General features: G+C 33.6%; 1 protein-coding gene across 1 annotated transcript in view; it reads left to right on the top strand.

The window, feature by feature from the left end:
* Positions 1 to 19,280, top strand: part of LOC117786406 (neuronal acetylcholine receptor subunit alpha-7-like) — a 137,436-nt gene that overhangs the window by 79,204 nt on the left and 38,952 nt on the right. The window contains exons 3-5 of the mRNA XM_034624648.1: positions 7,508 to 7,552; positions 12,941 to 13,050; positions 17,725 to 17,905. Of these exons, the coding sequence (XP_034480539.1) occupies positions 7,508 to 7,552; positions 12,941 to 13,050; positions 17,725 to 17,905 (336 nt within the window). The remainder of the gene's footprint in view (positions 1 to 7,507; positions 7,553 to 12,940; positions 13,051 to 17,724; positions 17,906 to 19,280) is intronic.

Here is a 19,280-nt window from a genome sequence, read left to right on the forward strand (position 1 = left end):
AAACAGTTTCCAATAAACGTCACAAAAAGTTGATATCTGAAACTAATAGGGAAAACCTAAAATTCCCACTTTTTAATAAGTTGCCACTCATTTTCATATTCAGCAGCTATTCCCATCAAAATTGGTATTGCTTTCAGATAATGTTGAAAATTGACTAATTTGTCTGCGATTTACCAAAATATAGTTATATAGATATATCATAGTTTTGCGCTGATTTTTGTATTAAGACTGCTACAGGAAATCACAGTGTTGGCATTTTTAACCAGTGAAGTAAAATTAAATCGCATAAGCGAATTTCAACAACTTTATCTCGACTATTTTTATGACTATGAAAAATAAACTCAACTCAACTTTAATTAGATTTTGCATCAAATTTGGAAAATTACATTTTCTTCCAACATTATTAATTTTGTGTTATACTTTTCCACTACAACTTTTTGATAAACTTCGAATGTCTATTTTTATCAATTTGCCTCTAAGTTAATTATGCATCAAAATTAAAAAATTAAATCTTTTGCTTTTGAATTTGTTTCAAACTTTTCCCATTATACTTTTTCAAAAAGTTTCCTTTTCGATTTGTAAATTCGATTTACTGTTTGGATTTTTGTCACTATATTTAACTTAAACTTTATGCAAGGGTATCAAGTCCTCGTCGTGTTTTTTTTTTGTTTCTACATTTTCCCATGTCGCTATCGCTGTTGTGCTTGCTGCATTTGCTTTTGCTTTTGCTTTTGCTTTGGCTGCTGTTCCACTTTGAGTGCGTTTTTTTTATGCATGCACTGTTTGCACAGACAATTGTAAAACAAAGCTAGCGCCACGTGAGCTTAAAGAGCTTGACGCTAAAGCAAACGCTGTGTGGTGAGCTTTTTGATTGTTTAGATGTGTGTGCGAGTGTGTGCGTGTGTGTACTTGTATGTAACCGTGTATGCTCATACAATACTAATTTCTCTATTCTTCGTCTGCGGACGTGGACAAAAACGCGGCCTGTCGGTTGCCATTGCCATTGCCTTTGATTTGCATTGTGGCCACAGTTTTTCCATTTCATAGACTCTTAAATAAATGTACATATGCACTGAGAGAAAAATGACGTAATTAAATTAAATTTAAACAAACCCAAATTTAATATTGGCAATTCGTAAGCAGGCAATTATAACAGATCAAATAACTTAAAACTTAACTTCTATTATCAAGTACAAATAACTTTTTATGAGAAAAGTTTCTTGAGTCAAATAAAACACTTAATAAAGCTAAAATTATTTAAAAAAATTGCTACATTATAACTTAAATGTGTAAAAATATTGTAGAACTTAAACAAATTACATTTTCTGATATTGTATTTGAAATAAAAACGAGATTTTCGACTTTATTAATTTTAAGCTTACTAAGAACTTAAATTTCATAAGATTGGATTGATTCTTTTCGCTCTGTGTATTTTTGGCTGCTCTTATATATATGTACATATATATATAGCGTATTTGTATTGCAAGTCGGACATTAAATCGTTGGCCATTTATCAGCGCCGGGCTGCCAATTGGCTTTAAAGCTGCAACGCTCAACTTTTCCAATAAGCAACTTTTATCGCCAGCTTGTGTTGCCATATCAGCAACACACACACACGCACATGTATATATATATATATACGCATATATATGTATATGTATTGTGAGGAGAGTGAAGTTGAGGTAGTTTGAGGGGGATCAGCCCAGTCAAGGTGAAGGCAAATGTCGACGGTCACACACCCACACACACACACACACACACACACACACACACACACACAACGGAAATGTGCAAGCAGCCCTCCCCCTCCCCCTCCCCGTTTCCCACCCGCCGCGCACTCAACACACTCACCAAATGGGCGCTTGTCGTTTCGCTTTTAATTTCCTTTGAAGAAAACTTATCACCCTGCACGAAATGCCAAAGAAATGGCAATAAAAAAGTAGCAACAACAAAAAATAATGGAAAATAAAACGAAATGCCAGCGGAACTCAAAAACGTAGCCCCAACTAGAAAGAGAACAACTTTTGCTTTAGCACCGCCAGCAGTCGCAGTCTCTGTCGCAGTCGCAGTCCGCAGCAGCAATGTCAATGCCAACGACGCAGCGCTGTCGACGTCAACGTCAACTTCAACACGTTGCAGCTGCGTGTTTTAAGTTTGTGATTTAAAAACTGCACTTGATGCACTAGAGGCTAAATTCTAATTTTTTTTGGAGTAAAAGAGATTCTTAAAGCTCCTCAAATTTAATTTAGTTTTTAAATTTTTTTTTTGCTCTACTGAATAAACTTTAATAAGATTTATTAATGTATAAAAAGTCTAAGTCGACTAATATTTTACTCAAAGATTAAGAAAGCTTGAAAACAGATAACAATTCCAAATAATAGTTCATACTTTTGATATAAAAACATAAACTACTTTCATTTTTCAATTTTGAATTATTAAAAAAAAAAAAAAACGTTGAATTATCCCATAGTGCAGTGGCAATGGCAATGAATTTTTACCTTTCTCTCAAGTTTTCTCCAAATTTCTCGAATACTTTCTTTCTCAACCCCACGTTCTTGCGCTCTTTTTGTGTTGCTTTTGGTGCTCATTCTCAGTCACTGTATTTAGCCCCCCATGGTGACAAGGCCAAAGAGTGTAACGTGACTTGACCAACACTGGCAATCAGCAACTGCAACTGCAACTGCAGCAGATGTTTCCATGGTTTTAGTCACTTGTAGGTTGACACACTTGTATAGAGTTTTTGCATAACTTTAATAGCATACAAACAAATTTAATCAAAAATATTTGATATTGCAGAAATATCTTCAATTTAATTTAATTAAATTAATTGTAAAATAATTTAGAATAATAATTGATTTATTAATATAAGTCCTATAAAGAAAAGTGGATACATAAATGCAATGTAGATATAAAAAAGTATATTCTAAAATTTAGTTACTGCTATTTTTTTGGGAAATTCTAGAGTAATAACTTACTTATTCATTTATAAAACAGTGAGAAAGGATTAAGTCAAGACGGACTCAATAAAATTAGAGCTTTACAGGATATGTCTTCGTCATAGATTCGTAAATTTAACTGGATGTTTTTGTTTTTTTCTACGGCTATTAGCATTGCATATAAAAGTCATTGACTCAGTGACTGATAAATATTTCATAATGTTTTTATTAAAATAAAAATGTCAGCAACAACTAATAAATTGTGTTTAAAAAATAAGAATAAAAAAAACTAACTATGAATTAATTTAAATATTTCGAATGAATTAAAATTGACAAAATGAGATCGTAATATATGTATATAAATGATTAATGAACATATATAAGTAATATATTAAGAAGTATCTTATTTTAATTAAAGCAAGAGCGCAAATCCATTGTTCTCTACTGATTGCGAAATCCTTCAACAAAAGACTAACAATAATTATGAATAACGTATAAAGTTACAAACATACGAGTACACATAAGTGAATACACAGACATTCACACACACACACACACACACACACACACACACACACACACACACACACACACACACACACACACACACACACTCACACCCACATATAGAAAGGGGCCATCGACTGACAAAAGGCAAACAAATTTGCACTGATTGTGATGACTGATGTGGTGATGGGTTAGAGGGGAATGGGTCGGCAGGGGAGTTACTTGTAATTCGCATGTACATGACAAATGACATGCATTTAGCGAGGGAGAATAAAACAATAAAAATGACAACGTTGGCAAAAAAAAAAATTGATTGATAATCATGGTACAATCAGTGACATAAACTTATAAACGACAACCGATTATTAAACCTGAGGGATAACACACATATCACCACACACACACACACACACACATATCACCACACACACGAACACACACACACACACACACACACACACTCCTACACACACATACAGCATTATTTTGTAATGACAATTGTCAACGATTATTTTCATTTTGATGATATTATTTTCATTGTTGTTCCTGTTGTTGCAGTAAGCGATAATATCCGCCCAACGTGTCTTTACTTTAATGCCATTCAATCCAGTTATTACTGTATGGGGAGCAACAAATGTGGCAACTGACCCTGAAGTGTTGAAGCCGTTGAGTATTCGAGCTGCATATACCCTGTAAATGGAGTATACAAGAAACGACTGGCTAGATTAATCAGTTCAATCTATCAATTTCTTATCGAACTATTCCATTTTCTAAACAAACCGTAAGACATAGAAACCTAAAATTTTTACAGCAAGTAGTTGAGTTCAATTGAGAAGGTTTCTTTTAGTTGAAAAATTTTAATTAATTTTAATTAAATTTTAATTAAATGTTTATATGTTAAAAACTGGCAATATTATCAATAGGCTACTCTATAGCTTATACTATCGATTGTGAGTTAGACTATCGATAGTTTTAATTCCAACAATCTTACCAAAATTTAATATAACCAAATATATTTCAAACATATTCTGTAGCATGAAATTTTTAAACGCTTTTTCCCCAATAAACTGGTTTGTAAAAAACTTAGATTTCATTAGATTGATGATAACTAGTAGAAAATATTCACCATCAATTTATACTCTTTAAAGCAATAACTTCCAATGTGGACAACAACTCTCTCTAAATTTAAATATACAAATACTAAAGCATCAGATAAATAAAGGGTGTATTTTGAAAATCAGCATCAAAGTCAAAATAACACTTGCACATGGACACAAATCGGAAATACAAACAGAAACACAGACAAAATGAAATAGGGGAAGTTGGAGAGAAAGAGAGAGAGAGAGAGAGAGAGAGAGAAAGAGAGACATGCACATGCAACACACTCTTTCACCTCATCGCCTTGTTGAGCTGCCAAATTTTCTTCGCTTTAAGCCGACTCAGTCTTGCGGTTGTTGTGTGTGTGTGTGTGTGTGTGTGTGTGTGTTTAGGGAGGTCCGCCTTTGAAGGCGTGGCTGGGCTTTTTACAATTTATAACAGATCTTGCACAATTTCCTACTCATGTCCTCAGGCCACGCACACTTCCGCCTTTAAACAGTTTGCCAATGTTGTTGTTGTTGTTGCGGTTGCTGCTAGAATTGTGGTTGTTGTTGCTGTGTGTTTTGGGCTTGATTTGGTGTGTGTGTTTTTGGGGCCAGCCGCGCTTTCAGTTTGCCATTTAACAAACCGCAAGCACACATTCGTCACCTAAAACTGAGGGCTGAGTGCGATTATCAGGGATTCGTCGATTTTCTCGTTTGTTGCTGTTGCCACTTACAAATTGGCTTTAGGCCACAAAATGCCGTCGTTTTGGTCCGAAGCAGTCAAAACCAGTGAATAACCCCCCTCAATAAGCCAAAAGGTCAAACATTGTGCTACCAATGTACAACATTGTATGCCAAAATTCTAAGCATTCTAACAATTGGCCCTTTGCCTGCTGGTCCAGTTGTTCGCCGAATATTTGGTATCTGCTCAAAACTGGCTAAAAGCAAAAAAAGTTTGCCATGCTGGGCACGTTGGCAAATGGCCGAAAGCAGAGAAATCGAAGAAAAGCGTTACTTTCGACGGATTCATTTTTAATTTATATGTTAATCATTGCGCTACATAAGTATGCCACCAACAACAACAACAACAACAACAGCAGCTAACAATAACAACAATAAGAAGCACAACAACAACAGTCAGTGTCAGCAGTTTGAATATGAAAATGCCAAGTAAATACTTGTCTCTTGGTTTTCCTCGTCTCTGAATGAGCATCAAATGCAATTTAGTCAGCTCATTGTCTATTTTGATTTCCGTTCTTTAATGAGCAACAACAACAACAACAATAACAACAACACTCAACATCATTTAGTCCAAGTCTGGCATTGACAGCACTCATCTCTTTCGCTTTCTCATCCCCTCTCCTTTGCCTTCGCTCTTTGTCTCCTTTGTTTTGTATTCATAACTGAATGAATGCTAAAATATGAAATATGCTTATTCATTCAAGTAACACTCACATTTATTCACTTTCAGTTCATCAAAGAAGCTTTAATACAGTTCAATAAGCATAATTCTGTAACAGTATTTTTCACAAACTAAAAGAATATTCAAACTAAATATTTCTTTTAATAAGTTCAAACTGTTTTCATTGCCCAATGCAAATTTCTTTGAAATATAAAAAAGTAAAAATCATATAGATTACTTACTTCATAAATGATCTATTGAATATCTTTATTCTCAAAAGAATAATTTAAATACAAAAAGAACATATGGTCAATCATTGAAGTATTCCCAGAGTTTCTAATCAAAATACAAACCAGAAATAACTAGGGGGCTCCGCTCGAGCATACTCGACTGTCGGAGACCCCGTACTTACTATGGCAAAAGCTAAGATTGGAAAAAATTAAGAATATTCATACGACTATATAAGACCAAATTTAAAAAATATTCTATCAGTTTGATTACGATATCTCATAAGACATAAAAGTTTTTCATACAAAAACTTGATTTTCGGCCGATTGGTCCTATGGCAGCTATATGATATAGTGGACCGATCCAAAAAACGAAGCTAACTTGATCTGCCTTTCAATATAGAGGAGCCCTCATACCAAGTTTGGTGTCTCTAGCTCTTATAGTCTCTAAGATCTAGGTGTTCATACAGACAGACGGACAGACAGACAGACAGACGGATATTGCTTTATCGACTCGGCTATTGATGCTGATCAAGATTATATATACTTTATAGGGTCTGCCACGCCTCCTTCTGCCTTTTACGCACATATTATTTAAAGCAAACTTAATAGAAACCTGCACTTTTTTTAAGCCCGGGGTCTAAAAATATTTGCAAATGTTTTAACAATCCTATTTTCCAGACTTAAGAATATAAGCTCTTGCTTTTTTAATTTGATTCAAATACTTCAATCACTTTATCTTTACATTTTTAGTATTATAAAAACATGTTCATATGACAATTAAAATCTCGAAATTAAATTTACTCCTTTGCAAACATTAATTACTCTATTCAAACTAAACCGATTTCAACTTGAAATATTTTTCTGGTTTTCACATCATCTTGAGTTTGATTCGTTAGCAATTTTCTTTAAAAAACTTTGCGTTGTGAAGCTGAAATCTGAATAATGGTATGAACTATTTGCATATACTCTATGTGACTACATTCATTTGCATAGAACTGTCGGTAAAGTCTTTCGCTTGAGAATGTGAACTCCACAGAAATTTCTAGCTCTCTTACTGTCTGTGTATTTAGACAGACAACCAAATAAAAGAAAGAAATAATTTTCTTTTGATTTCACTTCCAATTTATTTGAATTGCCTCTTATTGGTTTACCTTGAATACAGTTCTAGTGTCATCGATTTGAGTATGAGCTCTAAATTGTGTGCACCAGTCTTTTTATGAGACATCAAACAAAAAACTTAATTTAATATAGCTTCATTGCATTTTGATAAGTACACAAATTGATTGAAATATATGCATGTAAATATTTGCTAATTTCTAATTCTATTTTCTACATTTGTTTTCTTTTCAGGATGAAAAAAATCAGTTGCTCATAACAAATATTTGGCTTAAATTGGTAAGTTGGAAAATATTTCCTGTGGAGAAGTTATACTCTGTTATACCTTATAAAATTAGCAAATAATTTATTAAACTTTATTAAGATACAACTTTTTAATACTGTATGTATACTGAGACTGACGGCATTGTACCAATATACACTCGTATTGTAACATATAGTAGATTTTACAAAAACTATTCAAAAATTTGATATTATTGGAAAATTCTTAATATTAGAGTTTTCTATTGCTTAGCTAAATATTAAGTAATAAGTGGAGAAGAAGGAAATCGAAATCAAGAAGTAGGATGAGACATTATTTAAATGAAAAGTACAAATTGTTGTGGGCTTTCTTGTATGGCACACACATGAGTCTTTTGGCCAAAAGATTTGTTGCCTTTCAAGCCATAAATTTCAACTTGGCCTTAGGCTCAATACTCTCGATGCTCTCTCAACCGCCAGTGCAACAAATGAAATTGCCGCAATTTATCAAAAGACAACAACAAGCAAGATAGAGGCAAAGAGAAGAGAGAGAGAGAGAGAGGGAGCGGAAGATATAAAAGTGGCACTTGTTAAATTATTTGAGTATACTCACACTTGAAGCAACAGCAAAAGGAATCACTTAATAGCTTAAATTGCGTAAATTCCACAAATGCCGTCAGACGTAGAATTCATTTCCATTTTCCTTACATTTCCTCGCCGACTTTTCCACACTTTGTCCACTTTCTATTTCCATTTGAGACGCAGCTGAAGCATTAAACCAAAAGCAAAATGAAAAACAGAACAGCTAAAAAATGTGCAACGAAATTCTAATTGCTTGTTGCATGCAACTGCATCAACTGTATATATATATATTGTTTATATATATTTTTTTCTTGTGACAGAAACTGACAATCTATGGCAACAAAATAAGAGAATTGCCAATTAATTGGCAAATTAAGTGACAACCCAATTAACCATTCGCCTGACTTTCTCCATTGCCCCATTACCCTGTTGCAACTTGCAAATTGTGTCCAAAAACTCTTCGGGCTCTGTAGAACACACACACACACACATATACACACACGCATACATATCCATGGCAAGTGTAGCACTTTTAATTGAAATGTCATGAACAGCAGCAGTCATCAGCCTCAAATTAAGCAATAAATACTGTTAGCTCTTTAATTTTCACTTTGCCAACTCATTCGCCAACTTGCCACGTCCCAATTTCCACTTGCCACTTACCACTTTCCACTTGCCATTACATGCAAGTAGGAATATTTAGAAAATTGCAAGTCTCAAGACACATTTCCTTCCATTAATTAGCCATCAAAAAATGAATGACGCTTTTTTCCTGCGTTGCCATTAATTATTTTCATAGAAATGTTGTATATTTAAAAAATATTTTTTTTTCGTACAAATATATTTGAAAACAAAAGAAAAAGAAAAAGGAAGGCAGAGAATTGAATGATTACAACGATTTAAGACCTATATTTCTTAGAGTTTCTACCGTTATCGTATCATAAAAATAACCTATAAATAACAAGTTTTATATTATTAATAATTAAAACACAACTTCTAACTTTATAGTACTTAAGTTGTTAGGAATCTATTTTATAGATTTCATCATATGCGGACATTTATAAGTAACTGTTTTCTATATTTCTAAACCACAGTTTTGAGATACTTCTACATAAAAAAACAACTATAGTAGTTACTTAATTTTAGATTTGTCCGCTTATAAACGTAACTCATCAAAACATGAAAAAACCATTAACTTTGTCACATAAACATTGAAAAATATTATAAGTCTGTATACAAATTAATTAAGATTAAAAGCATTATATAGTTAGAAACAACTGCTCGTATCTTCAGTTAAATAATTACGGATATAAATTGTAGAAAGTTGTTGTACTATGCAAGATAGAAAATTAATTTCACTAAAATTCCTTAGCAATCGAAGATGTTCAATATAGATTATAATTGTAAAAGCACCTTAGATCTGTTAATAAATTAGTTTCACTCAGTCGTGTGGCAATTCTAATTAAGGTAGCAATCGAAGAAGGGTCATAAACAAATGATTAATACGCAAAATAATAATAATAATTTGAGTAAGAAATTGAATGAAAGAAAAGGAACGAAAGGTAAATTGGAAAGCAATTGCCACTTATGTTATTTGATTAATCGATACGATAAAATGCAAACTGGAAAAAGAACAACGACAACGATGGGAACAACCAACAGTTCTCTACAGACTCACATAAGGAATCGATGCGCTAATCGCCTTAAGTGTCACAAAAGCAACAAATTTAATTACGATAAGCGTTGGACAGCTCCACCAATACAATTACAACATGCCTCAAGCATGCATAGAAACCCTCTCCCTCTCTTTCTCTCGACACACATGCCAAGAGTGGGTGACCATCTATCCATAAATGTGCACTTAACGATGATTGATGATTAAAGCACCTCACATACTTGCACACATCTCCAACCATACAAAGAGAGAGAGAGAGTGAGAGTGTATGTGAGAGAGAGATAGTTGCAACCAGAGGGAACCTCACTAACTATTTGGTCACGGCTAATTGATATGTGGCTTATTAGTAACAAGTAAAGGAAAGGGCACGAAATACAACAGAGATGAAAAGTATTTAAAATGCAAATTGATCAAGTTTTTATACCCTGAGCCCATTGAAAATGGGCAAAAAAGGGTATAATGTGTTTGGCAGAATGTATGTAACAGGCAGAAGGAGGGGTGGCAGACCCCATAAAGTATATATATTCTTGATCAGGATCAACAGCTGAGTCGATCTAGCCCTGTCCGTCTGTCCGTCTGTCCGTCTGTCTGTCCGTCTGTTTGAACGCGTCGATCTCAGAGACTGTAAGTGCTAGAGACTTCAAATTTCGAATGCAGGTTTGTGAATACCATACGCAGGTCAAGTTTGTTTCCAATTTTTGATGCCACGCCCCCTTCGCCCACAAATTGAAAAATAACGATTTACTGGCGCAATTTTTGACATAGCACTCCCTAACTGAACAATCAGTTGAGAAGTATGCGTATTAAACGACCCTGAAAATTTCAAAGCGATTGACCCATAAATAAAGAAGTTATTTCGGAATTTAGATTTAGTTGAATAATTACATTTGGATGGCAAATCAAACGTGCGAGCGAGACAGCATGTTCACGTTTGTATGCAAGGCGCGCACAAACACAGTAAGAAATAGTACCAATTTTCTTTTGGGCTTCGATTTCAAGTACTATATGACCTAGAGACTTCAAATTTGTTATGTAGGTTCCTGGATACCATACGCAGGTCAAGTTTGTTTCCAATTTTAGGTGCCACGCCCCCTTCGCCCACAAATTGCACAAAACGATTTACAGGCGCAATTTTTGACATAGCACTCCCTAACTGAACAATCAGTTGAGAAGTATGCGTATTAAACGACCCTGAAAATTTCAAAGCGATTGACCCATAAATAAAGAAGTTATTTCGGAATTTAGATTTAGTTGAATAATTACATTTGGATGGCAAATCAAACGTGCGAGCAAGACAGCATATTCACGTTTGTATGCAAGGCGCGCACAAAGACAGAACGAATAAGTACCCATTTTTTTTTTGTTACCAAATAAGAATTAAGCGATAAGCAAAAATATTATCGATATCATGTAATGAAAATGTTAATGTATAATTTATGTATATACAAATATACAATTTGATTAAAATATAATTGTGTTAATATATAAATATGTATTTTTGCATGGCAAAAATCAGCAGAAGCTGATAGCTATGTATGTATGAAATTGCATGAGAGAAATAGCGATCATTTTGCAGCACTACTCTTGCATCTTTGCCGAGCACTGAAAGCTGCAAAATAATAATTTTAATTATTAATATTTTCGATTCCTTACACATATATATAATAAGTATCTGCTTATTATCGTTGTAAAAAAAAACTTAGCATTTTCCGCTTTAAGAATCTCATAAAATTAGACATTGCCTTTATTTCAAATTTCGCGCACTGCAGCAGCCTTTGGCAGGCTTGAATTTGTTGCGTAAGTGGGAGAGAGTGAGAGAGGAAAATGGGTGCTGCCAGACTGCAGGCTGAGCAAAGTTGTAGTTTGTGGCTACTCTTGACACACGCTACATCGATTGCAAGCGATTACGATTACGACTTGCGATTTACCAATTTATCAATTTCTAATTAATTTTAAACAAGTTTATTATATTAAAGTTTATTATATTAAACTTATTTAAAATTAATTAGAAATTGATAAATTGTAAATCGCAAGTCGTAATCATCGAGTGATGTATTAGTTCAGTGAGGCATTAATAACGTAGTCTGCAGTGATAAGCACAGTGACTTCAGAAAACCGAAAGTTGTTCATAGTTTCGCGTGTGTAATTTTGATACCCTGAGCCCATTGAAAATGGGCAACAATCAACTTTATAAAGAGGACATGGGCTCAGGGTATCCTACTGTCGAGCGTGCTCGACTGTAGCCGCACCTCACCGCGAGCGAAGCGAGCCGGGGGTAGGCGAGCGAAGCGAGCAGGGGGCAGAGCCCCCTTGTTTTCTTTTATAAATACTCCGACAAAGAGTAGACTTAGATACAAGAGAAGCTCTTTTGGTTGAGAACTGCACCTTGCTATACTTTTTATCAAGCTCTTTGCATTTATGAATAATTAAGAGGAATTTTTTACACCCATTAAATGTTTGTAAAGTTAAATATAAAATTTTTAAAAATCTTTCAAAGCCCTTCTTATAATAATTATTGTTTAACGACAAGTTCATTTGGAATGAGAACTAAAATATATATAGGCTAACTGAAAGCCTGCCACATGTACCTCGAGAATTCATTAATTTATGGGGATTAGTGAAATACAACAAGCAAGCGTTACCAGACTTTCAAAGTATACAAACAAACATGTTAAGTTGGCTGCGCCCAAGGCAATCACAAATTGGCTTCAATGCTGAAAATGAACATAACATAAATGTTGTACAAGTATCTACAGGATGCATCGCATTCCTAACTTGGGCAATAAAATGCTTTTGTTTGAATTGCTTCCAAGGTACTACAGAATTTGGCAAATATGAGAGGAAGAGAGAGAGGAGATAGAGAGTTAAATGAAATTGATGATGATACTGAATTTAGATACAGATTCAAGACTGCAAGAGTATTTGCCTTATTGTTCGTATTGTTCCTTATTTACAAACTGTAATTAATTAAGTCGGCCATCAACGACAGAAATCCCTTTGTTGACACTGACACTGTTTGTACAATATTCTGACCCTTTTCACACTCACACTCACACACACACACATACACACACATTTAGTAATAACAAAAGAACATTGGTTGAAATTTTCATTTGTTTTCTACCACATTAAAATGTTTTGGTTTTTTTTTTCTTTTCGCTTTTTTCCAGGAATGGAACGATATGAATCTGCGTTGGAATTCAAGTGAATTTGGCGGTGTACGCGATTTACGTATACCTCCACATCGCTTATGGAAACCAGATGTGCTTATGTATAACAGGTGAGCTGAAATATGACAGAAATTATAATTCTAAGATCCTTCAATTTTATGTAAATCTTAATACCCTTTAAATGTGTAAACAGTTCTACGAATCTGTTCAATTTTCCGGCTGATTCTTAGTGTCAATAATCGTCTACTTATCTTTAAAAGTATTTTGACTTCATTGAACATAACAAATACTGCAGTAACACTTTAAAAAAAATGAGTAGGCTCTTGTGGAGTATGCTTGACTAACAGTTAGCCTACAGCACAGTTCGAAAACTTTTAACTTTTTTAAATACACTGAAAAAAAAGACCAAGCTCTAAAATCAAGAACATTCATCTTAAATATTTTTTTCTTAAAATAAGATTATTTTAAGACCAAAATTACTAAAACTAAGATTATTAATCTAAAAAATCTTAAAATCTTAATGTAAGAATAAAAATCTTAAATTGTTAGGAAAGTATAAATAGGTACTATTTCGTATCAAACAAATGATGGCACCGTGGCGCTCTGGTTAGAGAGGCCGCTTCAGTTGTAAAGCAGTAGGCGGCGGCTCGAATCCCCCCCGTAACAAATGAAAATAACATTTATAAAATTACTAAAACAGAATAAAATATAAATAAATCAAAATTTAAAAATAAAAAAATAAAATAAATATAAAAAATAATTTTCATTTATTTTATTTTTTGATTTTAATTTTAAGAACATTTATTCTTAAAATAAGAACTTGGTCTTATTTAAAATGTTCTTAAAATCAAGATGTGTTCTCTTAATTCAAGAATTTGAAGTTCTCGACGCATTTTTTAGACCAAAAATCTTAGTTCTGAGACCAAAATCTTGATTTTAGAACATTATTTTTATCAGTGTACGTACAAGAAATTAACTCTTTTGATTATTGAATTGTTCTGAAATTGTTCGGAATATACGTTTCATATATTTACCCTTCAGCCAACTTAATATTTGCGGGGTATTGGTAAGATATTTGTAAATGATGACAAGCCGTAAAAATGATTACGAGTCGATAAACAAAAAAGTTGTTACCGCACATTTGGCACTTAGACACCTCGTCATCTTTATCTGCAACTTCGATGTATTGACACCTACTTATGTATGTATGTAGGCTGTTATATTGGGGCTTAAGCGATAAGACAGCGTATGTGCTGATGGCACCTGGATCAGGTGGGGGGAAAACGAAGGAGGCGAAGGTAGATAATTCAATTGAATTGTACTTTGGTTGGGCCCTTTTCTCTGTTTATTTTTTTTTTATGACCAGTTGCAATGCCTTATAATTCCGCAATAAAATCCTGCGGTATCTGCTTGTCCTTGTTGTTATTTTTGTTGGCTTTGTGGCTGTGGCTTTATTGCTTTATTCATATTATTTTATTTGCATTTGCAACGTTTTGATAATAACGATATTGTGTTTATTTTTTGAAAATCCCTTTCAGGTTTATGAGCTGCCATTTGTTTGCCTAGGCTTGCCATATTCTTTTTTTCCCATTCAATGTTCTCTCTATCCTTCCCATTTCTTTCTGTTTCTGTTTGTATTTTTTTTTTTTTTTTTATTTCTTATCAATTTTATTGTAATAGCACTACCCTTTTGTCCAGCCGTTTTTCTCCCCCTCATTCGTTGTGCATTGTAATATATATGGAAATATTTCGAACCGCAGTGCACACATGTTTTATTTGACTGCCGCCATTTAATACTCTCTCAAAGAGGTATTGCGGTTTTTTTGTGGCATGTGAAACGCAGACCGAAAGCATAAAATTTAATTAAATTTAATTTATATTTTTGTTCGATATCAAATTTAATTATGAGTATATAATATGCGCAGTTGTGTTTGTGTCTTTCAAGTCTTAAAGGCAAAGTTTCATTTTAAGTAAGTTTAGGAGTATTTTAAAATGAATCAAAACTAAATTATAATGCAATGATTACAGTATAAATTCTTTTTAAAATTCAATGCTGTCAGACAATTTGTTGAAGCACTCTTAACTACTTTTCACATATTTCTCATTCAAATACATATTTCGCAATTTGCAAATATATTTTCTCATTCAAAATAAATTTTAAAAACTAATTAAAGTAATTTATTTACTATAATAATATTAATTTGAATGTAAAGGTATTTTTTACCGTCGTTTGTTGTAAGCAGTTTGGTTTGTTGACAATGAATATTGCTGTTATAAAAAAATTACCATAAATGAAAGGTAGCGGCCTTAAATGCTTTAATATGTAAAAGAATCAATTTAAGACTTCCTTGTCCTCCACTTAAAACATGTGTTTGCGATTTACTTAAGTAAAGAAGATTCACACTGGAGTTGACATAAATCATAGCATAGTTTTTTGGGCCATAATATTTGGGGCTGACAAGGTGATGTTGCTTCGGTGATAATGTTAATGTTAATCTTTGCCTTCGCTCGTCTAATCTATTATGCTGCAGCTGTGCAGCTACTCTTTAAAATTGTACAAGTGGCATTTTAGTTTATGGCAAATAAAGTGGGACAACTGACGTCCTGACACTTCCACCAAAAAGCAACATTGAGCTGAGCAGCTGGCGTAGCAGTAAACGCAGAAAATTTAATGCGTATTTGGGCAAGTTTTATGACAAAGTAAATGACTTGCTGGAAGGAAGAAGCTAAAGCTAAAGAAGTTGAAGCTGAAGCTGAAGCTGAAACTGAGAAGCTAGAAACGGACAAGTACAATTAAGAGGGGAACACTTAAAGGGACATACAATGTGAACAATAACAACAACAGCTACAGGAGTAAGAACAATGCCAGCAAAGGCTGTAAAAGCCCACAGAACAAATACATACAAACATATAAATATAAGTATTTTATGATAGCAGTCAACTTGCATGAGTATGTGTGTGTGTGTGTGTGTGTGTGCCATCTCGTGTCTCAAGATGTTTGAGATTTTGATGATGTGACTACAATAGAAGGCACGCCAGCATAATGAATCATAATTTTACTGTTGACATGACCAGAGCAGGGCAGAGTAAAGGACACAAGCAGGACAAAAGTCGAGGCAGGAGAAGCGGTAGAGATAGGGCCAAAAGTAGCGAAAAAGGCAGCGATACGGTAAGGAGGTAAAGGCTGGGGGCTTTATAAATTATAATGACAAAAGCCGAGAAAAAGAAGGCAGCAGTTAAAAGATTTAACAGCTGCGACATGTTTTATTAAAGCAACAAAATGTTAAAATGTTCAAGAAAATAATTTTAAAAAAATTAATATTATAAATAACATATATATTTATATTCATATGACATTGTCACTCAAAATTAGGTATTGAAATTTGTGTCAAAGAATTGCGAATAACAGTCATGTATAACAGTTCATATGACAGCGCAGAAAAGCAGGCAATAAAGTTTTGCTAGTCTACTATGTTCGTATAACAATTTTGTATAACAGTTGTATAACACATACGTATAACAGTTGCAAGAAGCTGTGAACTATTGTTAATATATATTTACCGCATATGACAGTTCCGCCAATAAGTTATAACAGTTTAATATAACAGTTTCTTACAACTGTTGGCAAATAACTTTCAACAGCACGCAAAAGTGTACTACTGCATAGGATAATCGAATAAAAGTTGCGTATAACAGTTGAAAACTTCAAAAGCGCAGGCTAAACTTGATAAAATACCAATTTCCAATGTTGGGTATGCGCGACTAGCCTGCTATGTATACCCGATTTACAACGCTTCAATGGGTATAATTAATAAATATTAAATTAGTTGTGTGAGAGCGCTAAAAATTGAACCGTAAGAAATGAGTGTAAGAAATTCAGGCGACGCATTGCCTATGGATTAATCATTAATCAGTGCCATGGCGTAACCAACACACACACACACACACACACACTCACAGAGAATGAGTGTGGGAGAGAGAGAGAGCGGCTGAGAGTTGGCGGCACAGCTGGCAGTGCAAAAATGATTTATGCTCAAAAGTGTGCTACATAAATTTCCATATGCGCCGTTGCGGGAATCCGACTGTAAAAAAGGTTGGGTCTTATTAAATGCGTCAACGTGGCACAAACACGTAACCAGTTTAGTTCAAACACCAACTACACACCCATTCACACACACATACATGAATTTACCGAGTTCTTACATACACTGATAAAAAAAAGGACAGGTTTCTGAAATCAAGAATATTCCTCTTAAATATTTTATTTAAAAAAAAACTCAAATACTAAAAATACAATAATAAGTGGTGTCTCAATGTGAATGGGTTCTTAATTTTTTTTTAGGAATATTTATATTTTATATTCATATGACTTTGCCACTCAAAATTAGGTAGTGAAACTTGTGTCAAAGAATTGCGAATAACAGTCATGTATAACAGTTCATATGAGAGTGCAGAAAGCAGGCAATAAAGTTTAGCTTGTCTACTATGTTCGTATAACAATTTTGTATAACAGTTGTATAACACATACGTATAACAGTTGCAAGAAGCTGTGAACTATTGTTAATATATATTCACCGCATATGACAGTTCCGCCAATAAGTTATTTGTTTAATATAACAGTTTCTTACAACTGTTGGCAAATTACTTTCAACAGCCCGCAAAAGTTTTTAGGAAAAAATTCTCAGTATTGAGACAATCAATTTTTTATCAGTGTACTTGTTACATACTCAAGCAGCTATATCCATTACTTATGTCTGTTGCAAAAACTTTGACTCTGCTTGCAGCGCGGACGAGGGATTCGATGGCACCTATGCCACCAATGTGGTAGTCCGTAACAATGGCAGCTGCCTCTACGTGCCACCCGGCATCTTTAAGTCCACGTGCAAAATTGACATCACCTGGTTCCCCTTCGATGATCAGCGCTGTGAGATGAAGTTTGGCTCCTGGACCTACGATGGCTTTCAGGTAAGTTATCCTCTATAACATACTACTATATACAAATGAACTATATATATATATATAGCATAAGCTGTATGTCTACGCCTGTCGCTGGCAGCTCATAAATAATCTGCCTGACTCTATGCCTCTATCTGGCTTTATTTTGGTCGAAGAAGCCTCAAATTTAAGCAACAATTTTATTTACTTTTCATTCAATTGCTCAAATCGATAAAACAACAAACCACATCGTTTTAATAATTGGCTTTTTTTACAGAATTTGATTTGTCTTGTGTTTTTCGAAAATTCAAAATTTTAAATCACAAGTTTTCAAGTCTTTTAATCATAATTAGTTAGTTAGAAACCAAAATCGGAACCTATATTTGTTATCAAAAAAAATTGGAATACTATCGATATCTATCGATGAGCAAATCGATTATATTCAGGCATCAGCATCAATTATTTTTAAAGTTGACCTTTAAAATTTCCTTTCCATATAGTCTTTATCTCCACATAAATAATAATTGATTCTTGCTGTCATGTAAATCAAAAAATTAGACAGCTCATAAAATTAATGAAAAACCTTTGAATGTCATTTAATGCTTCACACATTTTAATACAAAAGACTCAGTATTACATCATAAGCAGATTATAATCTCAATCAATAATTATTGCAAAACCATGTTTAATCTTTGCCATTTCAAATAAAAGTTTATTTGATAATACTTAAAATTAATTTTGATAATCCAATAAAATGGTTTTGAAATTGTAATTGGCTTTTGTATTTACATTAGTACATCAAAGTGTTTTTGTTGTTGTGTTTAACAACAAATATATTAATATATTTGCTCATTTTATTGATGAAGCGGCAAATTAATTTAAATAAGTCGCCATCGAAGCCAGCATCAAGATGTCGGCTCAGAAATTAATTACAGCCACTTGATTTATTTTGCTATTTATTTTCGATAAGAGCACTCATTAATTATGCGTTTCTCTCGATGCGTATTGTACGAATTACCAATTATACACACGCATACCCATACAGACGCACTAAACACAGATACAGACGCACACACATATATATAAATGTATGTACATCTCGTGATATCAAACTAGTTGGAAGTTATGACAAATTGCATTTCCTTTGCCACAGTTCGATGTGTCAGCAAAGTTATTTCATAAGCTATTGTTTTGTTATTAACCCATCGATTGACTTACATAATAAAGTGACCATAGATGTACATTAAGTGCCACAAAATGTCACTTTCTTAAATTCTAAGCAATGCAAATTTTATCATACATTTTACTGAATCAAAATCAAAATATCTCAATTTCTTTAACTTTTTAAACATTTCTATCCGTATATATAAAACTAACCCTAACTGACACCCAAGCCAACTAACTG

Source organism: Drosophila innubila, chromosome X (genome assembly GCF_004354385.1).
Source record: "Drosophila innubila isolate TH190305 chromosome X, UK_Dinn_1.0, whole genome shotgun sequence".
NCBI lineage: Eukaryota > Metazoa > Arthropoda > Insecta > Diptera > Drosophilidae > Drosophila > Drosophila innubila.